Here is a 26,897-nt window from a genome sequence, read left to right on the forward strand (position 1 = left end):
ACTGTTCATCTCTCTATGCTTCTAAAAAACCTTATTTCTTATAATGAATGTAATACCTAATACATATATTTTAGTTCCCTCTCTATTTCCCATCAGACTATGAATTCTTTGACACTAGGCTTACTCCACGCTTGGCACAAGGTAGCGCTAAAGGAATGTTTGCCAAATGTGTTTTTCTCTCTATAGCATACTTTTGGACTCTATGTTAGACTATGAACAACCTATTCAAAGTTCTGCCGCTTGAACTTGTCCTTCGCATTGGGCTGGTTTTTCGTTAAACCGTAAAATAAAACACTTGCCGTGGGGATTTAGACACTCATTTTGATTTTTATATCTCATTTCGATTGCCAAAAACTGTGAAAACTGCCCCGCTTCTCCTGTTCAGGCCAGTAATACCGAAAGTGAACAGACAGGATCCAGACTGAGACAGCATCCTGATTCATGCGCGTGGTGGTTTTTTTTTTTTTCTTTGGCAAAAGTTTGCCTCGGGACAGGAAGGGCATTGGAGTTGTTTGAAAGAAGTCAGTGAGCTCTACGAGTTGGCGGATAGTTGTTTAACGAGTATGACTCATTTATTGATCAGGTTTGGAGGTGGACAGAAAAACACTCACATAGCTAAAAGACTGTGCTGTCCTGGTCACCTGGAAGGAAGGAAGGCTTGTTTGGTTCTAATATTGCATAACTTTTGAAAGTAGATAATGCTGGGAGAGGTATATTTTGAAGTGAGTTTTGGTATCAGCCAATCATTTCTATCCAGGACTGCAAGTAGAATTAAAAAAAATTCTAAGCATTCAAAATCATAAGCATGATTATGATGACTTGGAGGGTGCTAGATCCGTGCACAACTTTCGTAGTCCATTCTGAGCCCGAAACAATGAAAAATTAGTGTTGAGAAGATTCAGTTTGCTTATGAAGCACTTGGTATTTTGAACATGTTTCCTAAAGTGGCTTTATAAAGTAAGGCTTTTAATGATCTTGCCCTTTTACTGACAGGATGCTGGAATATGGTATTTATTCCACAAGGAACCTACGGGGGAATCCAGTGGATTGCAGCTCTTAGCAAAACCAGAACTCACTCCATTGGGTGTATTTTATAACAACAGAGTCCATTCCAGTTTTAAGGTAGGTTGCTAGGTCTTAACAAAATCATTTCATGTGATTTCCAAGGTGAAGGATGGAATGCTGAGAAATGCAGGGGAGAAATGACAGTTTTCAGTAAAACTTGTCATCAGAAAAAGTAATTTGGGATTAAATAAGCAGACCTATGACCCTTCCACGTTGAGAATTATGTACAGTGTCCACAGGCATAGCACCAGCGGAACGCATGTGCATTCAAACTGAGTAATGGGAATGAGGGACTTGATCCCTGCATCCACGTCCCCTTGCTCGTTCCTTCCCTCTCTCCCCCCTTCTTTCCAGTCGTTAATATCATGTTTTAGGGATGTACACATTAGATAAGAAGCATCTGTTCTCTCTACTCCCAGTTCACAGCGTTGGTAGAGGTTCCTTTTGGGCATTTAATGCTAATTATGTAGTAAAATATTACTTACGGTATTTGACCTGACTTGAAATGATGCAGATCAAGTCAATAAAAAGCCACTTAGGAAGTCCAGGTTCCTTGATATTCATCCCCATCCTGGAGTATAACTATATTTGCCTCATTTTGTGCTGACAAGGCACTTCAATTTTTTTAAAAAATTTTTTTATTAACATATAGTATATTATTTGCCCCAGGGGCACAGGTCTGTGAATCGTCAGGCTTACACACTTCACAGCACTCACCATAGCACATACCCTCCCCAATGTCCATAACCCCACGACCCTCCCCCTCCCCCATCCCACCCCCCAACCCTCAGTTTGTTTTGTGAGATTAAGAGTCTCTCTTAAGGTTTGTCTCCCTCCTGATCCCACCTTGTTTCATTTTTTCCTTCCCTACCCCCTAAACTCCCCACATAAGGCACTTTGATATTTTCATTTATGTGATGCAATGCCCAGATTCTTTACCCTGATATGAGCCACATCAAAATTCAATTAATGTGGGGCGCTTGGTTGGCTCAGTGGGTTAAAGCCTCTGCTTTCAGCTCAGGTCATGATCCCAGAGTTCTGAGATCGAGCCCCGCGTCGGGGCTCTCTGCTCAGCGGGGAGCCTGCTTTCCTTCCTCTCTCTCTGCCTGCCTCTCTGCCTACCTGTGATCTTTGTCTGTCAAATAAATTAAAAAAAAAAAAATCCGATTAATGCTTCCCATTTCCGATACGGAGAGGACCCTTTAAAAACCTAAGTGTGGTATAATTTGAAGAGTGGAATCACTTGAAGACTTGAGAGAGCAAAAAACCTCAGTCAGAATTCTGTTTTTTTGTGAGCTGAGGAGCTGATCGAGGCTAATCATTGTTAAGCGTACCGTTTCAAACTGGAAATCCTCAAAATTTTCTAATTAACAGTGGTATAAAAAAATCTCATTCTAATTAAATTTTTAATGTCCTATGCCCTGAGGACATGTAGTGATCTGTTAGCTCTAAGAATAGTAGATCTAGGGACGCCTGGGTGGCGCAGTTGGTTGGACGACTGCCTTCGGCTCAGGGCGTGATCCTGGAGTCCCGGGATCGAGTCCCACATCAGGCTCCCAGCTCCATGGGGAGTCTGCTTCTCCCTCTGACCTTCTCCTCGCTCATGCTCTCTCTCACTGTCTCTCTCTCTCAAATAAATAAAATAAAATCTTTAAAAAAAAAGAATAGTAGATCTAAATAATAATCTAATAATGGTTAGGTTTTAACTTGTTTAATTTGGGGTTGACTGTCCAGAATAATACTTTGTAGCCAAGGGAATCGGAACCCTGGGAACCCTCCGAGAGGAACCGGTGATCTTTGGATCAGTCATAAAGAATGGTATCACTGACCCTTCTGCTGTGGGTCCTCACTAAAAATCCTTCTTTTTATCCTCATACCCATTCCCCTCTCTCTGTTTCACTGAATGAAACCACTGGCCACCCGATTGCCCAAACTTAGAACAGGAATCTTTATTGCTCCCTTTCCTTCACCCTTAGACATTTCCTTAAATACTAAAGCATATTGTACCTCTTAAAGAAGCCTTGCCCTGGGGCGCCTGGGTGGCTCAGTGGGTTAAGCCGCTGCCTTCAGCTCAGGTCATGATCTCAGGGTCCTGGGATCGAGTCCCGCATCGGGCTCTCTGCTCAGCAGGGAGCCTGCTTCCTCCTCTCTCTCTGCCTGCCTCTCTGCCTGCTTGTGATCTCTATCTGTCAAATAAATAAATAAAATCTTTAAAAAAAAAAAAAAAAAAGAAGCCTTGCCCTATCCATTTTCCCCCGTTAACAACTCCCACAAGTCTAGGTCACCTTAGTTTTTCTTCTGGATTATCGAGGTCGTGTCCTTCCTCGTCTCTTATCTCCCTTTTTGTCCCTTTCTTTTTTAAAAATTAATTAATTAATTAATTAATTAAATTAATTGAAATTCAAGTACCAAAGTGTATATATATATTTTTTTAAGATTTTATTTATTTATTTGACAGAGAGAAATCACAAGTAGATGGAGAGGCAGGCAGAGAGAGAGAGGGAAGCAGGCTCCCTGCTGAGCAGAGAGCCCGATGCGGGACTCGATCCCAGGACCCTGAGATCATGACCTGGGCCGAAGGCAGCGGCTTAATCCACTGAGCCACCCAGGCGCCCGTACCAAAGTATATTATTCGTTTCAAAGGTAGAATTTAATGATTCATCAGCTGCGTATAACAGTCAGTGCTCACTTCATCAAGTGCCTTCCTTAATACACATCACCCAGTTACCCCATTTCTGTCCCCTTGTAATCCATTCATCTATCCTGTTGGCGAGAGCATTCCTTCCTAACATGCAGTTACTTGCATTGCCTTCATTAAAAGTCCCGTCGAGGGGCGCCTGGGTGGCTCAGTGGGTTAAGACTCTGCCTTCGGCTCGGGTCATGATTTCAAGGTTCTGGGATTGAGCCCCGCGTCGGGCTGTCTGCTCAGCAGGGAGCCTGCTTCCCTTCCTCTCTCTCTCTGCCTGCCTGTCTGCCTGTGATCTCTGTCTATCAAATAAATAAATAAAATCTTAAAAAAAAAAAAAAGTCCCGTTGAAGTGACTCTCATGTATCGACTATGTTGTCCGCTATTTGCTTCTCTTTAGCCTTCTTTCTTGCATTTCCTCCCTCCTTACATTTCCTGAGTCCAGCTGACACTTTCTTCTCAGATGCTCTCCCTCACCTCCAGGCTTTTGTACAAATGATATCCTTGAGCGCTTTCCCCCGGGCTCTTCAGCTGCTTCCCACCCAGTCCCCGTCCTTCATCCCAACCCATGCTTTTGTGTGGTTATGTCCTCCCCATTCTTGCCGGCTCAGCTTTAGGAGCTCCCTGCTTTGCGGGGACCTCCCCTGCAGCCCGTGTCTTCCACCTGTGAGAAAGATCTCACTTGATGCCTCTCTTTGTGTTGCTCGAGCATCGTCTACTTCTTCATCATATGCTTATCATGCTGGATTGTGACTGTTGACTTAAAGGCATGTCTCCCTGCCAGTTTATGTGCCAGCAACAGCAAAGACCATGGCTTTCTTGTTAGTGTACAATGCTCAGTGCCTCCCAGAAGGCAGGCACTAAATAAATATTTGTTGAATGACTGAGTATAATTAGATCAAGTAAAATATCTCGTAAAGTTGCTGTTTGTTCCTTTCCCCTCTTTTTGGTGGGTGTGAGAAACTACAACTAATTTTCATGAATCTTTATGTAACGTGTAGCTCTAACTTAGGATTCATATTCATTTTGGTCCCTTGTTGTTTTGCAGGCTGGCTTATTTATTGACAAAGGTGTCAAAACAACCAACGCCAGTTCGGCAGACCCAAGGGAGTACCTCTGTTTGGATAACAGTGCGAGGTAGAGTCATCCTTTGACCTCACGCTCTAGCCATATCTTGGCAAAGCAAAACTTCCTGAGTTAAGCCATTGTGCTCTCTTCTCCACCAACACATTTAAACTGAAGCTTTCAATGTTTGCAGGAGAGCTTTGGGAAAACATTTCTTTCTGCTCTAAGCCCTGTGGCTGGCTTGTTTGTTTTAAAATCTTACTGAGATGCCAAAGAAGTCAGTACTTTCTCCAGCTTTTCATAGTTGTAAATTGATGTGAACGAGAGGCGCGGAATGAGAAAGAAAAAGGAGAGAGAGATGCTGGAAACAGGGGCTACGTTTGGCAAAAAGCAGAACATGATTCACTGGAAAAACGAGCTAAGATGTTTTTGTGTCATCCCTGAAAACCAAGGCATGGAGAATTTATTGTTAGTGGTCAGAAGGGAACATTGCATTGAATGTATTTCACAGGGAAAGGTCTTGAACTTGATGAGCAAGCTAGTTTGGTTCATTTGTCTATAGGCTCAGAGTCCCATCATCGCTGGGCTCTGTATTGCTCTCCTTTATAACCACAGAATGTGGCTAGAATAGAGAGAACATTTCAGCAAAGTTCTCTTATGTGCTATATGAGAGCCAAAATAAATAACGTGTCTCCAATGGAAATAAGAGTTTCTGGAAAAGAGATAGCAACTTCAAGTCCTATTCAGCAGAAACTGTGTATGTGTTATTTTCTGATACTTCAAGTTGAAAGACGCACGTCCGGTTTTGGAAGAATGCTGGATTTAATAGGCTCTGTTGATAGACATTTAAGAAAAAAAAAATGCCAGGCCCTATTGTTCCAGGAGGGAGTAAGATAAGAGCCACACTGTAGGTCGGTGAGTGCATGTAAGTGCGAGGCAGGATTCTCGCAACCCAGGAATAAGGCATGAGGTCAGGAGAAAACTGGGCAAAGTACAGTTAGTAAAATTACTCATCAGGATTCTTTAAAGGTCAAGTTGAGCCTGAAATATCTTCAGGCAACGATCAGATGGCATGTGAGAAGCCAAGAAACTAGGGATATTATTTAAGTAAAACACAAGTCTCTGGACGTCTAATAGATGAGTAAGAAATGAAAAAGGGAAAGAGGAGATGAACTTGAAAGAGAAAAAGAAGCATAGAGATGAGAACCGACGGTGAACCAAGAAGATACTATTAACTGGCAAAACAAAGAAATCTTTGCTGGCCGGACGCTCCTGCTTTTTAAGAGTTTATTTTAACTGGTAGAACGAATAGTGTGTGGTTTGCTTAGTATTAACAGAAAGATCCTTAACACAACACAGTTGACTCTCTTGCCTGCCCCGCAGAAATGATGTGTGTGTGTAGGATGGATGGATGAAAATACATTTTTCAGAATTCATTAGAATTCTGAATCAGTTCAGAATTCGTGAGACTTGACAATAAAACAATTTACCCACAATGGCCTGGATGACACAGTGGGTATGTGTGTATGATATTACGATGATGGTAGTTTTTTCTCTGCTCTTCATTATTTCTCTTGCCAGTTTATACGTGCATACATATCGGGAATTAGACTCCATTTGGAAGTTGTTATAGAAAAGAACTGATTTTAGAAGATGAGTAATGAGGCATCTGGCAGCGGGTGTATACATTTAGTTTTGTACAGACTAATGTGTAGGCTATGCCCACACGTATTCATGCAGTCCAGACATGAGTAAAAATGATAAACCTCTAACACAATGAGTAGTAAGCCAGCCATGAATTAATCTCTGGCTCATGGGATCCAGAAGGTACTTAGTCTGTTCATCAAAGGGGAAGTTGACTCAACAGTTGATCAGATGAGCCTTTCCTTGTGTCTTCAAGATGTGAAATGACAGGCATCCGAAGATGGGGACGTGTAACCCAGGAGAACTCTTGGTTTGAGATTGGGACATTTCATCCAAAGGAATTGAAAAAGCATGAAAACCAACTAGTCTTTAAAGCCAAGGGCAGTTAAGGGAGGTTGGAATTGGGAATGTTAACTATCATCTCCACCTCAGGTGGGAAAGAGGTTAAAAATAAAGGGTGTCCAAGCAAGTGGTCAACGATTGAGCTCTATGGATCGGAGTTTGCGAAAGGACAAGATGGCGGCAGCAGTGTTGCTTTCCGATACTTTTTTTTTTTTTTTGGCCTGATTTTAGAACGTTGTATAGTTTTCTTTCCAGAACTCTTCCATCTGCTTGATATTATGTAAAGACTGTGAAGCTGGTGCCAGCAAGCACAAGGCCAGAGAAGAGACGATAGCCTAGAGTCAGACTTTTCAGTCCTGAGGTCAGAACTATTTAGCGGAAGAGGTCGTACACTCGGTCCAAGGGCGGATATAGCACTTACCAGACTGGTCTCGTGGGTTCCATTGTCTACCGTCCTTTCACCATGTCAGAGCGAGTGACCAGTTTTTAAGAGAAAGTGAAATATAGTTGTATCACTTCCTTGCTTCCTGGCTTCTGAAGACTTTCCATCACGTCCATCTGTCTGTCTGTCTGTCTTTCTGTTTATCCACCTACTTTATTTATTTATTAGCATGTAACTGAGCCTACTTAATGTATACAAGTCAGGGAGTTTGGGGATAGGTGTCCACCCAAGAAACCATCACCACCGTCAGGGTCATAGACCTAGCCATCACCTTCCAAAGTCTTTTCGGACCTCCTTTATGATTTTAAAAACCTAAGAATATTTTTTATGTATATGTGGTACAAGAATTTACCCTAAGATCTTAGACTCTTAGCAAATGTTAAGTGCACAATAGAGGATTATTAGCTGTGGGCATGATGTTGTATGGTAGATCCTTAGAATTTATTTATTTTGCACAGGGGCACCTGACTGGCTCAGTTGGTTAAGTGTCTGACTTGATTTTGGCTCAGGTTATGATCTCAGGGTCATGAGATCAAGCCTTGTGTGGGGCTCTTGCTGAGCGAGGACACTGCTTGAGATTCTCTTCCTCTCCCTCTGCCCTTCTCAGTCTTAGCACATGTACGCATGCTTGCCTTAAAAAAAATGAGAATTTATCTTGCATAACTAAAACTTTGTGCCCTTTGGCCATCACCTGCCTATATCCTGCTCCCCCCTGCCCTCACAGCCATTATTCTCTGGTCTGCTTTTCCCATTGCGTTTAGAATAAAGAACCGTATCCTTGCTGGGCACATGCTTAGCTCTCTATCCTCTGCCCCATGCTTTTTGTTTTTCTTTTCTTTTCTTTCTTTTTTCTTTTTTTTTTTTTTTAAGATTTTATTTATTTATTTGACAGATAGAGAGAGCACAAGCAGGGGGAGCAGCAGGCAGAGGGAGAAGGGGGCTCCCTGTGGGGCTCCATCCCAGGTTCCCCCCGGGTTCATGACCTGAGCCGAAGGTAGACGTTTAAGTGACTAAGCCACCCAGGCGCCCCTGCTCCATGGTGTTTACTTTCCAGCCAACTTGCTTGGTCTCTGAATGTGCCAAGCTCAGCCATGCCTAAGGACCTTTGGCTTCTTTTCCCATCACAGCACCTACTGTGTGCCAGCAACCAAGGTAGTGGCATATCAGCAAATACCATCAGCAAATACCTTGCTGACTGCATGTTTAAAAATCTCAAACTGGGGCATCTGGGTGGCTCAGTCGTTGAGCATCTGCCTTCAGTTCAGGTCATGATCCCAGGGTCCTGGGATCGAGCCCCACATCCGGCTCCCTGCTTGGTGGGAAATGAGCTTCTCCCTCTCCCACTCCCCTGCTTGTGTTCCCTCTCTTGTTGTCTCTATAAAATCTTTAAAAAAAAAAATCTTGAACTGCTGAATTGGTTTTTGAAAAGCTATCTAGTTGTCCCCCCACCACCCTGTCCCCAAGCTTTGTAAGATAAAGATAGAAATGATCTTTAAAAAAAAAAAAAAAAGGTAACCTTATGGAATTATTTATTCAATTTGTTATAAGGGACAGGTTTTTTTTACAATTATTTGACCTTTTTATTAAGGTCCTTGTTAAGTGAGGACACCCAGGTGGCTCAGTCATGAAGTGTCTGTCTTTGGTTCAGGTCATGATCCCAGGGTCCTGGGATCAAGTCCCACACCGGGCTCCTTGATTAGTGGGGAGCCTGCTTCTCCCTCTGCCTGCTACTCCCCCTACTTGGGTGCTTAGGCTCTCTCTCTGACAAATACATAAAATCCTTAAGGAAAAAAAAAGTCCTTGTAAGTGTTCTGGAAGGAAAAGAATAAAAGAGGTAAAATTCAGTCTCTGTAATGAATAAGTTAATTAAATACAATCTGTCTTAAATATAGGCACGTTTAAGGTCCTGAACTAGTTTTATCTGTGCCTAAAACATTTTCACCGCACACAACTCACATAATATTCCAGTTCGCATATACGAATGTGGAAATATCTGATGAATTTATTCAGTATGTTTATATTAGTGTCGTGTAGATTAAGAATTTGTGAAAACCTACCAGATTTCCTGGTCTGAGAGTTTGTTTGTTTGGAAATGGTTTTAGTGTTTAGAATGTTCTGCAGTACCCCAGTCTATAATACAAGTTGATTTAAAAATAAAAATAAGAAGTTATGAAAGTAGTTCTCTTGAATCTTATGTAAGTAAACAAATTTTTTTTTCAATATCTGAAATACCAATAATGAGTCTGTAAGTTGTGCCTTAAGATTTTGTTTGTTTTGGTCAAATATAAATCCTGCCTTTTGACACTTAAGCTTATAATTGTAAATAGTTGGTTTCCAATGCTTTTTTAAAAAACTTCCTTTTTTTTTTTTTTTTTTTTTTAAACCCCAAGGTTTAGGCCTCATCAAGATGCGGACCCTGAAAAGCCACGTGTCGCTGCTTTAATTGACAGGCTCATTTCTTTTAAAAATAATGACAACGGAGCTTGGGTCAGAGGGGGAGACATTGTCGTTCAGAATTCAGCGTAGGTATTCTCTGCAAAGTCGTTGTCTGATAACACTGATGTATGCATGAATTTAATTATTTATTTTCCAGGGTATTTATTTTTCAAGTCTATGAAAAAATTAAAAAAAAAAAACAAAACCCAGGGTACTGGAAGTACAGTGAGACTTTCTGGACTTCGAATATTAGTACTAATATTAATTTTAAAGTATGTTTGTTTTTAGTAATCTCCACCCTCCATATGGGGCTGGAACTCACACTCCTGAGATCAGGCGTTGCATACTCTTCTGCCTGGGCCAGCCAGGCGCCCCTGGAATCATATTATTGTTCCTAATAGACAGGGTGAGCTCTGAGGACGGAAGCTCACGCTCGCAGACTGCCAATGTTTGGAATCGTCTCATTCCGCTGCTTTTATTGGAACTGAACCTGTCTGGTGACACGGGAGTTTTTTGATGAGATTGAGCAGAAACTGGGGCTTTAACTTGATAGAACAACCATGGTCTATGTCAGAGAGCTAAATAAAGATTTTGAAACTACCTGGATTTCTTTCCTTTGCTTTTGGAAACTCAGAAGTTTGCCTGATGCTCTTTCACTGCCATTCAAAACAGAACTTGTGAATTCCACCTTAATACGTCTGTTGACTTATGTCTTAACATGACTTGAGGCAGTAAGCATCTTGCTTTTTTCCCATTTTTATAATTTTAGGAGAAGTCTTGATGTACGTTGAGCTAAGAGTTGGTGTTCGAGAGTCTAGAAAAACATGTTTTTTCTGGCTGGCACTCATGTTAGCTCCTTGGCATTTTACCATCACCTCTGACTTTCATGGTGCAAAAAAATTAATTTTGTATGAAGTCTGTAGAAGTAGCTTAGGTATTAGTGTTGAAAAATTTGAAGAGGGTGTTATGATCTAATTGTTTAAAAAAGAATTATGAAAAGAACAGTGACAACGCACACGGACAGGCTGCTTCCTCTATGCCAGGCACTGTTCTAAAGGGGTCGAATTAATTAGGATGTTTCATGCCCTCATCAACTCTGATGAGCAGGGTTATGTTATTGCTTCATCTTGTAGGTAAGCAAACTGAGGGAGGGTCAGGCCGAGTCATTCGCCCAAGGTCATGCAAGGTCACGCAGGTTCCCGCAGCCAGTAATTGGCAAAGCTAGGATTTGAACTGGGTACCTTCTCTGTGGAGTCTGTGCGTTTAGCTGCTGGGAAGCAAGATGCTTTCTGTGGTCTTGGAGAGTAAGCAGTATTGGAAGCTTCTGGATTTCCTAAAACTTGAATACTGAGAGAAATGATCTCTTGTTACATGAGATGGTAAATTAAATGTTCTTTTATTCTCTTCTCTTACAGATTTGCAGATAATGGAATAGGGCTGACCTTTGCCAGGTTTGTAATCACTTTGGAAATACTTAATCGATTATTTTAAAGCTATAAGGTACAATAGCCTGGGTATTTGTTTTTGTTTTTACTTGATCGGAATAGGAGTGTTCTATTATTGTATTAGCACTAAAGAAAACAACGGCCACAACAAAACAACATCCACTTCCTGATACCACTAGAGGGCCAAAAACACATTTTTCTTAATTAATAGCATTTGTACCAAAGTTGGAGGTTAATATAGCTGGAATTCCATAGAAAGGTAGGCCCGTCATATCTTTTGTTTGGAAGAAAACACTTGAGGGACGCCTGGGGGGCTCAAGTCAGTTAAGCATCTGCCTTTGGCTCAGGTCATGATCCCAGGGTCCTAGGATCGAGTCCCACATCAGGCTCTCTGCTCAGCAGGGAGTCTGCCTCTCCCTCTCCCTCTGCCTGTCATTCCCCCTTTTTGTGTTCTCTCTTTGTCAAATAAATAAATGAAATCTTTTAAAGAAAACAACAAGGGAAGAAAACACTTGAGAAGAAGGAAATAACAGTTGGGATCATATTAAATAACCTCTTTCTTCGAAGCCAGTCTAACTTTGCAGTGATCTCTAAGACCTGAACTTTTTATGGGACCGTTATTTTGGCTGCTGTCGTGAACATGCTTGCCCTCGAACTGTTACATTCATGGCAGGTTCATTCTCCCATGTGCAGTGCTGTTGCTTGAGACTAAACTCACCCACCGTTGCTATGAAATGCAATTCCGTTTGTTTACTCCACAAACCACGTATTGATTTCTATGAGGTATGCTCACAGTTTAGAAGGACTTTTTGATGCCTTGATAATAGGTATTTGAAAAAGCTCCTGGCTGCTTTGAAAACTAGCTTTTTCAGCTGTAACTTGCCTTTTTTTTTTTTTAAATGATTTTATTTATTTATTTGTCTCAAGGAGAGAGCCCACTTATGTGAGAGCAGCAGGCAGAGGGAGAAGCGGGCTCCCCATTGAGCAGGGAGCCTGACACGGGGACTTGATCCCAGAACCCTGAGGTCATTGTCTGAGCTGAAGGCAGACGCCTAACCAACGGAGCCACCCAGGCATCCCCCGCTATTTATCTGAGCGTCAATTTAAATCTCCTGGAAGGGGGAGGGTAATGTTTATGCTCATTTTCACAGCGATGGAAGCTTCCCAAGTGATGAAGGCTCTAGCCAGGAGGTATCCGAGTCTCTCTTTGTTGGGGAGAGCAGGAATTACGGCTTCCAGGGTGGTCAGAACAAGTATGTGGGCATTGGAGGGATCGACCAGAAGCCCCGGACCCTGCCTCGGAACAGGTAAGCATTGCTTTATCAGCGGATGGTTATATCTGAACAACAAATAAAACCCAACCCTTACGGAAGCTTCTGTAGTAATCCTGGGTGGACTGGTTCCCACCATGCCGCTCTTCCCACCTTATCTAATTACCACTACTATTATTTTTGGTGTTCTTGCTATTATAGTTGTGTATAGTATCTTCTGGAATTCTGGAGTATTAACGATCGAACGCTTTATAGATTTCATTATCAATTGTTTAAACGAAGGAAGCGATCTCCTTTTTCATTCCTTACATGGCCTGATAAAAGCTGCTGATTTTTTTGTTTTCTTCTTTCTTGAGCCACAGAAAGTTGGCCAAGCTGTAAACTATGACATGAGGTCACTTTTGCCTCAATCTGTGAGGTTGGTTTGCAGAAATAGCCACTGGAAAAAGGAAATAACCTATTGCAAAGAGTCCTAGAAAATAAGAGTGGGCAGTTGCCAAAGCTGACTCAAGCCCTGACCACGGCCCCTGTAATTACGAGGGTTTCAGCTGCATGGAGGAGACTCTTGGCATGTTTTCTGTCAAAATAATCACAGAGTCATTAAAATAGTACTTACCCCAGAATGATTCTTTGGAGCTTTTAGGGGAGCTACTAACTAATTAATCCATACCTTGGTTCTGAGACACCGTTTGGAATCGTCCTTGTTTTCCTCGTGAGAAAAATAGAGAAAACGTCATGTTCTAAAGGTCTCACATTAGAGCTACTGTCAGAAGTTATCAAGCAGCAGTCTCCTTAAAGTTGTGCACCATAGGTGGTCATTGGGCTAGGACAGGTCAGGGGGATGGGCCCAACAGGCTGCTTGGCTTTGAGGGCCAAATGGACTTTACTAGCTTCTGGCAAAGAGTGAGCTTGCTTCCACTCCCCCTGTGCTGGTCGTTGGGGAAGTCTTCTTTTTTTTTTCAAAGATTTTATTTATTTATTTGACAGAGAGAGATCACAAGTAGGCAGAGAGAGAGGAGGAAGCAGGCTCCCCCGCCAAGCAGAGAGCCCGATGCGGGGCTCGATCCCAGGACCCTGAGATCATGACCCGAGCCAAAGGCAGAGGCTTAACCCACTGAGCCACCCAGGCACCCCTGGTCGTTGGGAAGTCTTGTGTGCCATTATAAGCTTCGCTCTGTCTAGCACTCCTGTTGGCCAGACTGTGTGGAAGCCACTGGGAAAGAAACTTCTTGGATATTTAATAGCTAACATTTATTAAATGCTGATAGTGTGTCAGGTCCCGTTCTAAGTACTCCATTCTCTGCTTAAACCTTGCAAAGCCCAGTGAGGTAGGTCCTGTCGTTATCCTGCTTTATAAATGAGAAGCTTACTGAACGTGGCTGGGGTGGGATTCGGATCCCGTGACTCGGCCTTCCGCACGGTCCATGCCTGTCGGAGTGTTCTAAGCTGTACCCGTCTCTTCTGACGTGTCACCAAAAATAGCTGTTGGTGTTTGGTGACAGTATGAGGGTGGCCAGCTCCGTCCTTTTTTATTTTATGAAGCTTTCAGTTTCTTCTTCTTTTCTTGTCTCTCTCTCTGTTTCTAACTGAAGTATAGTTGACTTAAAGTAGTACGTTTCAGGTGTGCAAAATACCGACTCAAGAATCATATATACGTTATGTGGCCCCCGGTTTCATCTCAAAATGCTCACTGCTTCTTTGCGAAGGAGGCTTTTCCAAAACAAAGACTCCTCCTTGGTCCCTGGATCCAGGCTTTGTTTTATTGTCTCTTGACAACTTTTTCTATGTGAGAGAACCATTTGGGGATTTCTCCTCAGAAATGCATAGTTTTTTTAGCCAGGTGATTTCGTTTCCTTGCTAGCATGTAGGCTTTTGCAGTAAAACGCTGCCAAGTTGTAAACTAGAGTTGCTGTAGAAGTCCTCGGCAGTGCCATTAAAGAACTTTAACAGAGTAGACACCTAAGGGATCCAGAATATTATGGGTTTTGTACCTTAATTATGATTAATGATACATGATTAGTAGGTTAAGGGGCTTGTGTTTGAAGAGAAGGGAGGAAAATGAATAAACCGAATTTCCCACTCTAGCCAGCCCCTCTGACATAGTAAGCCTTAAGAATTTACACTTTTATACTTTCAAGCATATCATTTCATTTTATTACTGTCATTTAGTGGCTTGAAAGGAGGTTCTCTCTGTGAAAGCTACAGATTTGTCTTTTGTTCTCTTGCCAGAGATTTTGGAACCAAAGGGGAAGTGTATGAGTTCCCAAATAAAAGGTCTTCACTGGGTTGATTCAAGCGGGAAATGTCACATTCAGAGAGGCCTCCATTCTGTCCCAAACAGCACATCTCTCACCCCAATCGGTCGTAGTACCGTGTGTTGCTGCCCCCACAACACTTACTATCTGAAATTACCTTTTGTTTTTCTCTTTGCCTCTTCCACTGCAGTATGCATTTCATTCGAGCAGGGATCGTCTCTTGGTTCCACTGGATCCTAGAATTGTACTTAGCGCGTCCAGGAGATTGAACAGTGTTTATAAAACAAACATGTGACGGGGCGCCTCAGGGTGGTTCAGTGGGTTAAAGCTTCTGCCTTCAGCTCAGATCATGATCCCAGGGTCCTGGGATCCAGGCCCGCATCGGGCTCTCTGCTCAGTGGGGAGCCTGCCCCCCCCCCAACTGCTGCTCTGTCTACTTGTGATCTCTGTCAAATAAATAAATAAAATCTTTTAAAAACAAACAAACAAACATGTGAGTGAAGGGAGGAGTCCGTGTGCATTAAACAAAATCTTATGTTTCAACAGGACGTTCCCCATCAGAGGTTTTCAGATTTATGACGGGCCCATTCATCTAACCAGGTGTACCTTCAAAAAATACGTGCCCACGCCAGATAGGTACACCAGCGCTATTGGCTTCCTTATGAAGAATCCCTGGCAGATAACCCCCAGGAATAACATCTCCCTCGTGAAGTTTGGTCCACATGTAAGTATGTCCTTATGGTATCTGTGCAGTGACCATGGTGGGAGGGTGGGGGATAGATCATTCCCAAAGACAAAAACACCAAGTATTCGTGATGAGTCTTTACAACTAGGAGGAGAAGTAGATGCAGGAAAGACTCTAATTCCATGCACACTGTTCCATCGGGTTCAAGGTGAGAACAGACGTCCCATGTGAGCTGAGGTATTTTTGACCTTCACGTAATACCTCGGAAGGGACCACGGCTTAAAGGGATGACACGGCATGGGGGGATGGGAGCGTGTTAGAGGAGCACCAGGATCTAGGATTTGGGGAAGTTCATTGTGATCATCTATGAGGAGAATTGACTTGTGCCTGGTATTTTACTTGTCTGGGGCTTGTTCTTCTGGAGAACCAAAGGATAGAAGGATGGGAAAGAAGAGGAGTACTGGGATGGTATAAGACAGATACAGGTACAAACTCTTGGGAGGTTTCTATGAAGACTGCCGAGAAGACTGAGAAGTAATTGTTTACAGGACAGTAGCCCACAGAGATTGTTTTCTTCGTACTTTCATCCGTGCCCTCTGGAGCCCGAGCACACAGGACAGTCTGATTATATACCTTGCCCTCCGCCATCTTGCCTGTTCCAAGATGGCTGTGGTACTGGGGGGATGAGAGTCTCTCCTCACTCACCGCTCCCACAAATGGCTATAACGGGGAAGTGGCTCATATTTCTCTCATTTTTGTCCACAGGCAGACTCTGCAGTTGCCTAGCTTGAAATAGAACATGGGAGGGGCACCTGGGTGGCTCAGTGGATTTAGCCTGGGCATTCAGCTCATGTCCTGATCTCAGGGTCCTGGAATCGAGCCCTGCATCGGGGCTCTCTGCTCAGCGGGGAGCCTGCTTCCTCCTCTCTCTCTGCCTGCTTGTGATCTCTGTCAAATAATTAAAATCTTTGGGGGGAAAAAAAAAAAGAACATGGGATAGTTTGACCAGAGTCTGTATCCAGTTTTCCAGAATGGCTGAGGCATGAAACAGGAGCCCAGGTCCAAATTGGGATGCCAGCTTCGTTGGCTGGTTCTCTCTTAGGCCCTATGACTCCAGGGTAAGAGGGAAGGCTACACTAGCAGATCATTTCCCACATAAATAAGTAGGACAGTCCTTGGAACAGCTAGGGTGGAGGTGGGGTGTTCACTTACTGCCCACACAGACCTTTCCACACACAGACTTCTAGTGACCTCTGACACACTCATTCTGAAAAATAGCTCACTGAGTGTTACATTGGCTGTGGAGTTCCCAAGTTCTCACATCCCTGCTCTTCAAGGTAGTGGTCATCAGCCTGGGAGTCTGACGGTGCTGGTGCCCAGGGAACAGTTTGCAAAGGGAACAGTGCCAATTTTATTCTCCCTGAAGAGGTGGGAAATGTGTCCTAAACGTCTCCTAGATTTAACCACAGAAGGTACAAGGGAAATGGGGAAAAAGGTCCTACAAGTAAGAATTTAGAGTCACTTGTCCCAAACATCACTGATTTTTCATTGAGTTGCCTATTACTTAGATGTTCAGTTGATTTTACAACATCTGAGGGTAATGAGTACATAAAAGCATTTTTGAGGTGTATCTGCGAGGCTTGCGTAGTGGGAATAATTTACCACTAATAAGTAGCTAAAGACTATAAAACAGGTCACCTGCAGCCTGCTTTGCAGCTGTTTAATAAAAGCCTTAAATTAACTCTACCTGACATGAAAACGACTGAGCTGGGTTTGGTTGATGTTGGGGAGAATGTAAAAATAAAATGATGAGCTAGCTCAGAAGATGGAATTTATATTTAATTGAGGTATAATTAGCAGGCAGGGAAATGCACACACCTTAAGTGTGAAGTTTATAATTCTTTCTTTTTTTTTTTTTTTTTTAAAGATTTTTATTTATTTGACAGAGATCACAAGTGGTCAGAGAGGCAGGCAGGGAGAGAGAGGAGGAAGCAGGCTCCCTACTGAGCAGAGAGCCCGATGTGGGGCTCGATCCCAGGACCCTGGGATCATGACCTGAGCCGAAGGCAGGGGCTTTATGCCACTGAGCCACCCAGAGTAATTCTTAACAAATATACGTGACTGCGTGTTTCCCCCTTCCCATGACTGTTCTGATTCTCTTACCAAGGTTAAGAGAGCAGGTAATTCTTTTTGGAAAAGACCAACATTAGCTACCTGACCTCCACAAGGCTCTGTGACTTTTTTCTTTCTTTTTTTTTTTTTTGCCCAACCATGTCATAATTAACTGAACACTTTGACTGATTGGGTGCCATCGTTGACATCTGTGAACTGGGACTCTCGGCTGCTCTAACCTTGAAGCAGTTGAAACGGATATACCTTTGGGTGTTCGCAGGGGACACCGGCCAGGACGGTAGAAGCCTTCCCATGGTGATGTCCTGGTTTTTCCCTGCCGACAGGTCTCTCTGAACGTCTTCTTTGGAAAGCCTGGCCCCTGGTTTGAAGACTGTGAGCTGGATGGTGACAAGAACTCCATATTCCACGACATCGATGGCTCCGTGACAGGCTACAAGGATGCTTATGTGGGAAGAATGGACAACTACCTGATCCGCCACCCAAGCTGTGTGAACATTACCAAATGGAACGCGGTGGTCTGCAGCGGGAACTACGCCCAGGTGAGCCGTTGTGCACTGTGATGCCTGAACTCCAACCCCGCTGCCGACAGCGTCTCTTCTGGGAGGAGGGCTCTCCTGCTCTGCAGTGTCATTGATCCTTTCCAAAGGATGATTTTTCTTTAGGAAAAAAGAAAAAAAAAATCATAAGGGATCAGGGACTCATGTAATTTTATTTCAAGTTCTCCTCCTTCAGAGCAATTCAACAAGTGGGTCCAAGAGTGGTAGGATGATTTGCCTTTGGTTAAATATGCTTGGGATACCGTTGGGGTGAGAACCTATACTTCCTAAGTCTTAGGCTGGGTTTTCTTGCCATGCTGCCGCTGTGCTCACTGAAAGGGGGATTTATTCTTGGCTTTGAGGGTCATTATCTCTGCTAAATTAGAGAATTAGGCAGGGGGGATAAAGATTGGAGGAAGTTTTCTGGCTTAATTTTAAAGGAGTATTAGCTTCTTTGTTGTGGGATTTTTTATTCCCATAAGGAAAAAAAATATGTTATTCTTGCCTAAGTTCTGGGGAAAACAAGGGAAAAAATGGAGAATTAACTATAATAGAGAAGAAAATAATGTAGTTTGAAATGTAGTTTCTTTTTCCTTTCATCTTACTCTTAATCAGAATTGCCTGCTAAAACTAAGTTAACCTCGGATGCTGTAGAAATTCTAGAATTAAAATAAAACAAAACCAAAAAGCTTTTAGCTCTTTTCTGTAGCTACAGTTTAGTTGAATTTCATGGGTGTATGTCTGAGGGTGGTATGTACTCACCAGTGAAATAGAAAATTATTATAAATGTGCCCGTCAACCCTTTGGATTTCAAATGTATTCGAGAATGTGAATCTAATCCTCCTGTCTTACAAGGCAGAGTAGTAATTCAATTTTTATTGGAGGACGAAGAAAGAAGTAAGTCATCTAATGCTTCCTAGGAGGTTCTAGGAATGGTAGGACCACAAGTCAGAAATTTTCTCCTGAGAATTTGAGATTTGGGCTGGGAGCCCGGATCTGCAGCCATTTGCTGTTACTTAGGTAATGTTTAGACTGTATGTTTTTCGGTCAAAGGTAGAAACAAAATAAGACTGTATGTTTTTAGGCAAAAAGGTAGAAGCACCTGGATTTCAAGACGGAATAATAATTGTTCGGCTATTTGTGAATATATTTTAGCTCTTTGCTAACGCATGGGTTAAAGGGGCTCAGGAAGAAAGGTGAAAATGTAAGGCGAATTTAAGTTACAGGGGCGCCTGGGTGACTCAGTCGGTTCAGTGTCCCAGGGTCTTGGGATCGAGTCCCTTTACCGGATTTCCTGCTCAGGGGGGAGTCTGCTTCTCCCTTTGCCTCTGCTGCTCCCCTTGTTTGTGCTCTCTTCCTCCCTCTCTCTCTCAAATAAATAAATAAAATCTTGGAAAAAAAAAAAAAAAGTTACATGTGTCACTTCCCGTCCTTCCTGGATTTGGAAGAAGGCAGGAGATTGATTTTGATATGTCTATTATATGTATCCTATTGTATATAATCTTTTTTTTATGTTATAACCTAGTTCTAAAATTATACTGTTATTTTAATGTATATTTGAAATTATACATTCTATATTTGTATAATCTATATAATAAGTTTAGGTTAAATATAAACATTTTTAAAAATAAGTATATTATGTTTGTGTAGTAACTATAATATAATATATAGTACAAAATAAACACTAAATAAATATATACTAAATAAATATAAATATTTTTATAACATTTTTATACTTTTTATTTTAATAATATATTATGATTTTTATAATATGATTTTTATAAAAATACTATTATAATTTTTACAAATAAATACTAAATAAGTATAAAATACTAAGTCAATATATACTAAATAAATATATATAAATGAAGACCATTGGTAGTCTCAAACGATATGTTTCCTATCGTTATTTTAAATCTTCAAGGGGTGTCGTAAAGAAGAGTGTTACTATACTGAAATAGTCAGACATGACTGAGATTTGGGAGCGTTTCTGGCTCACAGGTTGTATGCATGAGGAATCAATATGGACAGAACCATAGAACTGACAGGAAGAAAAATAGAGAACTATTGTGGATTAAATTCTGTTTCCAGCAAACGTTTTAATCCTCCTGGAGAGTTCCGTTATGGGATAGTGATTTGTTTTAGGAAATCGTTCTGAGGTGTGTTCTTTGGAGGATGTCTTTGGAGAAGGTTTCGTTTTGGCACAGCAAGGGGCACAGCCACTGGAATGAATTCAGGATTTTTAAATTTGTCTCTGTTGAATGTATTTTTTTCCAGTTTTTGCAAAGTCCTTTATAGCTTTTATTTTATTTATTTATTTTTGAATGGGTGAAAAATGACTTCTTGGGCTGATGTAGGTCATGGAAAATTGAAAACCAAAGCTCTAAGATATTTCAGTTTTCCATCTCTTGTTTTAGAGGAAAGGCTTTCAGATTGACTGGTAGGTATCAGTTTTCACATTAATTTACGGAGTCTTTGTATGTGTGTTCTTCCGACTGAGGTATTTCTTTGACAAGCTGTGTAAGCCACAGAGGTTTTATGTTCTGATGAATCAGCCGGCCTGTGGCGGAGGAACGGATGATGAAGGTCTTGGCTAGCGGAATGCTTGGTCTGTTTTTACCATTGCCGCTTAAGTCGGCTTCGTTTTAAGTATAACTTAGGATGAAGTTGGCTACTATTCATTGAGTCTGGCTTAGGTCACAGAACCTCTGTTCTGGAAGGAGGGACTCTGAACTTTGTGCTGGAAAATGTTTGTTTAGGTTATCTGAGCTTTCGTCCTCTGCTCTTTAATTCTTTTTATAAAAAATTCATTACGTTTTAATTTTTTTTGCAAGATTTTTATTTATTTGAAAGAGAGCACGAGTTGGAGGGGAGGGAGAGAGGGAGAGGGAGAAGCAGACTCCCCACTGAGCAGGGAGCCCTACATGGGACTGGATCCCAGGACCCCGAGACCGTGACCCGAGCCACCCAGGTGCCCCTTAAGTTTTTAATTTTAATTCCAGTTCAGTTAACATAGAGTGTTCAGTTAGTCTTAGGTGTGTGAGGTAGTGAGTCAACAATTCTACACGTGGCTCAGTGCTCATCACGGTTCACTGTGCTCCTGAATCCCCAGTCCGTATTTCGCCCGGCTCGCCCTGCCCCCCACCTCCCCTCCGGGGACTACCAGCACGTTCTCTGTGGTTAAGAGTCTTCTCCCCTTTACTTCTTGATTGCTTTCCGAAGGTTTACGTGCAGACGTGGAGCACCCAGAATCTGACTATGACCATCGCACGAGATGAGTACCCCTCCTACCCTATGGTGCTCCGGGGCATTAACCAGAAGGCTGCCTTTCCTCAGTACCAGCCGGTGATCATGCTGGAGAAGGGCTACACCATCCACTGGAACGGGCCGGCACCGAGGACTGCTTTTCTCTACCTCATAAACTTCAACAAGTACGTCTCCATTACTGTTACTTCCCATAGCGGAGCCAGGCGTCATTTCCTGGGGACAGACCAGACCGTATTGCTCTGGGAGCAGGGCAAGAATGCCAGTTTTCACGTACTTCGTTCTTAGGCGGAGGCTGTATCTGTCTTGTGGACACAATTAAGCAGTTTCACAGATCGACAGGACCCAATCATGTTAAAAACATTTCTCTTTTGTCTGTGGTTGAGCTATTGTGTGCAGCCTCACAAGAGGTTTTACTACAGCCTGCCGAATGCTCTTAATTCCCCGTCGCTGGGAGGGGACGAAGTTGTGTTGGACGTTCCAGCGGAGCTCTTGGTTATCTAGAAAGTGCAAAGATGTTTGAGGCCCACTTTAGATCTGACAGAAGAGAGAGGCGTGACTGACAATTAACATCAGCTACAGGCGAGAGGGGAAAGAGCCAGACGTGAATCCCAGGCGCCCACCACCCCTGCTGGAAGGCATCTTTCTGTCCCTTCTGGATTTCAGTTGTCCGTCCTAATAACATTACTTCCAATCAAAGGCTCTGTTTTTCCATCAACGTATGCAAGTGTTTTCTGTGTGCCCGCTGACCTAAAGATGAGCGAGAAAAGCTCTTGCCTTTCAGGAGCTCCTGTTGTCCAGGTAGAAAAAAATTGTAAGTGGGTTGACAACCCAGTGCTATTTTTAGTGGACACGGGATAGAGCCGAAATGCTGCCACCGGGGCCCACCAGGGCCTACCGGGGCCTGGCCGGGCTGCCCAGAAGAAGTGATAGTAAGGGCTCAGTCTTGGTAGAAAAGCAATGCCGTTGAGAACGGGCTGGCTCTGCTCAGGGACGGATGGATTCAGTGCGATGGGAGCATGGGGTGTGTCAGGGCAAGTGACAGATGACCCTGGCAAGGAGGCATGGGACTGTTTTGAGAGGCAGAGGTGACCAGTCTAGTTGCGGGTGATGGTGACCCCAGGGGAGTCCATGAGACTACTCGGATAGGTGTTGGAAAAATTCAAATGGCCTCTCTTAAAACACCCACTTGAAGGAAAAAAAAAAAAAAAAAAAGGAAAAGAAAACAAAAAAACACCCACTTGAGATGAACAGAGGTGGCCTATAATGTGTAGGACTTCGGCTCTGTGTAGGTCACTTCCAAGGGTCTGTGACCTATCAGCGGATGCCCTTCTTCTGAGACGTTAGGGCCTCAGCACCTGCTCTAAAGCAGACCATGACGGTTTCCCCCTAACACTTGCTGCTGTTTCTCTGTGCCTTTGCTGGAGAATCGCACCCCTGCCCACGGAGTCAGCCCCAGGCCAAAATCCCAGGTCTCGTCACACTGACGCTTCTTTTCTTCGTCCTAACCCGTCAGCGACCAGAGCCTGTCGGTCGCATCTCCTTAGCGCTGTGCGAGTCTCTCCACTTCTTTCCACCCACACTGCTTGCGGCTGAGTTCAGACCATTATCCTCTCTCACCTGGATCCTACGTGATCTCCCCGCCTCCAGTCCTTGTTCGCACTGTGTCCAGGGTGAGGTCTCTAAAAGCCAATCCTGTGTGGCCAGTCTCCGGAGCGAGCTGTGGAGAAGGCAGAGAAGGAAACAGCGACGGTCAGAGGGGACCATGGGGAAAGTCAGAGTGACCAGGAATGGGAAGACTGGTATCCGGCAGCGTGTGAATTTGATGTGAGAGATTACAAGCAAAGGATACGCAGGGTTCTGTGGGGATCCCGTGTAACTTCTGAACAAGCACCGAGCGGGAAAAGATCTTTTAGAGTAAAAATCTTTTAAAGTGAAATAAGGCCGAACCCAGAAGTTTCAAAAATCTGCTTGGGCTTTTGAAGTTCAGTCAGACTTTCCTAGCCTAAGTAGCTCAAAGTGTATAAAAATTACATCATGGGCAGAGGCAGGAGGAAGAGATGGACAGTGTTTTTCCCCAAATTTGATGTGATGATAGAACAGTCATAGGTTTTGTCATAATGCCATGTCTACGAATAATACTTTAAAAATGGTAAGAGCTGGGACGCCTGGGTGGCTCAGTCGGTTGGACGACTGCCTTCGGCTCAGGTCATGATCCCGGAGTCCCGGGATCGAGTCCCGCATTGGGCTCCCAGCTCCACGGGGAGTCTGCTTCTCCCTCTGACCTCCTCTTTGTTCATGCTCTCTCTCACCGTCTCTCTCTCAAATAAATAAATAAAATCTTTAAAAAATAAAATGGTAAGAGCTGTGCTTATTCACTAAACAAAATAAGGAAGATAGAGAAAAATATAAAGAAAATGGAAATAACCTATAATTCTTCTAATCAGAGTGAGGCGTTATAAATGTAGTATTCTCCCCTCTCTCCACCTCGTTTTTTTTTTTTTTTTTTAAGATTTTATTCATTTATTTGACAGACAGAGATCACAAGTAGGCAGAGAGGCAGGCAGAGAGAGAGGGCGAAGTGGGCTCCCTGCTGAGCAGAGAGCCCGATGCGGGGCTCGATCCCAAGACCCTGAGATCATGACCTGAGCCGAAGGCAGAAGCTTTAACCCACTGAGCCACTCAGGCACCCGTCCACCCTTGTGTTTTTGGAGCATATAAATATACCAGAATTTACTTGACTGCTCTCTTTCTCCATGAGCATGTACCTTCTTTTTCTTCTGCCAACCCCTTGACACACCCTTCATGCTATTATAAATGATACAGCTTAGAGCATCTTTCCTGGTCTATGTTCCTAATTATTCTTTAATGGGATTACTGGTAAAACCTGTATGAATAATTTTAAGGCCTCGTTACATATTATTTTTAAAAATTCGTTGGAAGAGTGGTGGTAATTGTAGAACCCTGCGAATGTACTTAATGCCACTGAACTGTGGAGTTAAAAATGGATAAAAAGATAAATTTTTGGTTATGTATATTTTACCACAACTTACAAAATACCTTCAAACAGCAAATGATTTAATGGTTTCCGGAAAGTGTTGATTTTATATCTAAAAACAGAATATTACCTAAGGGGAAAAAAAAAAACAACCACAGCAATTTGGTAGTATGCATCGGAAGTTTTAAACACACATATGCGGGCGCCTGGGTGGCTCAGTGGGTTAAGCTGCTGCCTTCGGCTCAGGTCATGATCTCAGGGTCCTGGGATCGAGCCCCGCATCGGGCTCTCTGCTCAGCAGGGAGCCTGCTTCCTCCTCTTTCTCTGTCTACCTGCCTCTCTGCCTACTTGTGATCTCTCTCTGTCAAATAAATAAATAAAATCTTTAAAAAAATAAAATAAAAAAATAAAAGCACATATGCCTTTATAGCCAAAAGTTTTACCACTAACTATTTATCCTAATGCAATCATAAAAGAAAAAAAAATATTTATGAACAAAAAAATTCTTTGGAGGGGCATCTGGCTGGCTTAGAAGGTTGGAGCGTGCAACTCCTGATCTCAGGATTGTGAGTTTGAGCCCCACTTTGGGTGTAGGGATTACTTATAAATAAATAAAATAAACAGAAATAGGGGTGCCTCGGTGGCTCAGTGGGTTAAAGTGTCTGCCTTTGGCTCAGAGATCACAAGTAGGCAGAGAGGCAGACAGAGAGACAGGGAAGCAGACTCCCTGCTGAGCAGAGAGCCTGATGCGGGACTCGATCCTAGGACCCCGGGATCATGACCTGAGCGGAAGGCAGAGGCTTTAGCCCACTGAGCCACCCAGGCATCCCCACAGCAGAAATTTAAGGCAGAGAAGAATCACGGCGGAACTTTACAAATGCTATAGTATTCAAAATACGCAGACTCAAGTGTGGATTCATTGTTTTATTGTCTCTCCTTTATAGGAATGACTGGATTCGAGTTGGCCTCTGCTATCCATCAAACACAAGTTTTCAGGTCACCTTCGGCTTTTTACAGCGCCATAACGGCTCGTTATCCAGAATGGAGGAGTACGAGCCCGTGCACTCGCTGGAAGAGCTGCAGCGGAAGCAGTCGGAGCGGAAATTCTATTTTGACTCCAACACGGGGTAATTGGGCACAACCAGTGAATGAGAATTATTGCTATTTTTCTTTAATGGTGAAATTACTATTCTTCAGCCTAACTAAGAATAGGTTGGGATGGGACGGCTGTTTAGAAACGCAGCCGATGTGGGTAATTCTCCGCTCATCACTATTAGAGGTTTAGAGACGTAGAATGACTCGTAATTACAGTTGGCAGCAGGAATCGGATGGAGATGTTTGCCGTATACCTATTAAGGCAATTTGGAGAGGAAAATTACCCTTGTCAATAAAGAACTAGTAGGCCCAATTGAAAATTAAAATAATTTTTTTTTTCTGTGGCAACCCTTAAGATGATTATTTACGTGGGCTAGAGTTCATATTTCAGGGAGAGCTCGTTTTTTTCTTCCTTTAAGGTGATCTCTCAAGTTGACCTTGAGTTTAAAAAAACAACCAACACCCAAACCACTGTGTAACCATGGCATGTTTGCTTTCAACTTTCTCTAGGCTGCGTCTTTCCACTTTTTAATTCTAATCCTGTTCACCCGGGGTCCTGTTGGCTTTGTCTGCCTTTATCCAGTTACAGTCTCTCAGCCTTTGGGTTATGGTAGGCTCGATCTCCTGTACTCTTCCAGCAAGTAGCATGCTCCTTCAGTGTCCATCCCTGAAGCTGACATTCCCATCACATATGCCATCGTCTAGGTGCCATTAAGATACTCATGTGACGAAGAGCCATTTCTTAGGCAAATTCGCTGTCCGCTGAATCAAGGACGTGGGCTTGTAAAGCAAGTCATTAGCGAACTAGAGGTTTAAATGCTGCGATTCCTATAGTGGGGTTTTCAGGGTGCTTTCTGAGGTCACCCAAAAGCTCAGCCTGGGATGCCCAGTGACCTCCCAAGAGGATGACACTGGGGCTAACTCCTGAGGAATGAGTAGGGAGAGATGGAAAAAGAGAGGGGTCAGGTGTCCCCAGGAGCAGCGTGGAGAGGTGCATGGAGGCATGGAAGAACGCGGCATGGCATGTTTGGGGGAAAGATGAAAGTTCAGAATGGGGAGACGGGGGCGTGAGGTGGGGGTTCTGTTAGTGGCTTGTTAGTTTTTGAAGAAGATGCCCCTCATTTGCCCTCTAGGGCTCCCTCCAGCAGCCCGTGTGACCTGCTGAAGTCTTTTCTTATCATAATTGTCGCTGATTTTCAGTTCTTAGTAAGACTTAAGACAACCTACTTGGACTTTTATTCTGCAGATGACAGAACTTCCACAGTCCCTGTTGATTTTCCACAGAAATAAATGGAGCACCCCAATTTGTGAGGATGGTCTGGAGATCACAAATGATGAATGATTAACTGGGAAATATTTTTTTTTTTTCCATTCTGGTATTTTTAGAATCCCTCAACCTTCGAGGTTCTAATTCTTTTTAATTCTATTCCTTTTGTTGATTTTTAATTGTATTCATTTTTTTAAATTTTAAATTTAAAAAAAATTTTTTTAATTGTGTGTCAAAAGGCCCAAGCCTAATTAGGTCCCTTTCATTC

General features: G+C 43.0%; 1 protein-coding gene across 2 annotated transcripts in view; it reads left to right on the forward strand.

Moving 5' to 3' along the window:
- The window catches only part of CEMIP2 (cell migration inducing hyaluronidase 2), an 86,629-nt gene that overhangs the window by 44,692 nt on the left and 15,040 nt on the right, over positions 1 to 26,897 (forward strand). For both annotated transcript variants that reach the window (XM_044265911.1, XM_044265910.1), the window contains exons 11-19: positions 994 to 1,122; positions 4,800 to 4,888; positions 9,635 to 9,766; positions 11,096 to 11,131; positions 12,277 to 12,432; positions 15,198 to 15,375; positions 17,793 to 18,008; positions 21,228 to 21,436; positions 25,212 to 25,394. In XM_044265911.1, the coding sequence (XP_044121846.1) occupies positions 994 to 1,122; positions 4,800 to 4,888; positions 9,635 to 9,766; positions 11,096 to 11,131; positions 12,277 to 12,432; positions 15,198 to 15,375; positions 17,793 to 18,008; positions 21,228 to 21,436; positions 25,212 to 25,394 (1,328 nt within the window). The remainder of the gene's footprint in view (positions 1 to 993; positions 1,123 to 4,799; positions 4,889 to 9,634; positions 9,767 to 11,095; positions 11,132 to 12,276; positions 12,433 to 15,197; positions 15,376 to 17,792; positions 18,009 to 21,227; positions 21,437 to 25,211; positions 25,395 to 26,897) is intronic.

The sequence above is a fragment of the Neovison vison genome, chromosome 9 (assembly GCF_020171115.1).
Source record: "Neovison vison isolate M4711 chromosome 9, ASM_NN_V1, whole genome shotgun sequence".
In the NCBI taxonomy this organism is placed as follows: domain Eukaryota; kingdom Metazoa; phylum Chordata; class Mammalia; order Carnivora; family Mustelidae; genus Neogale; species Neogale vison.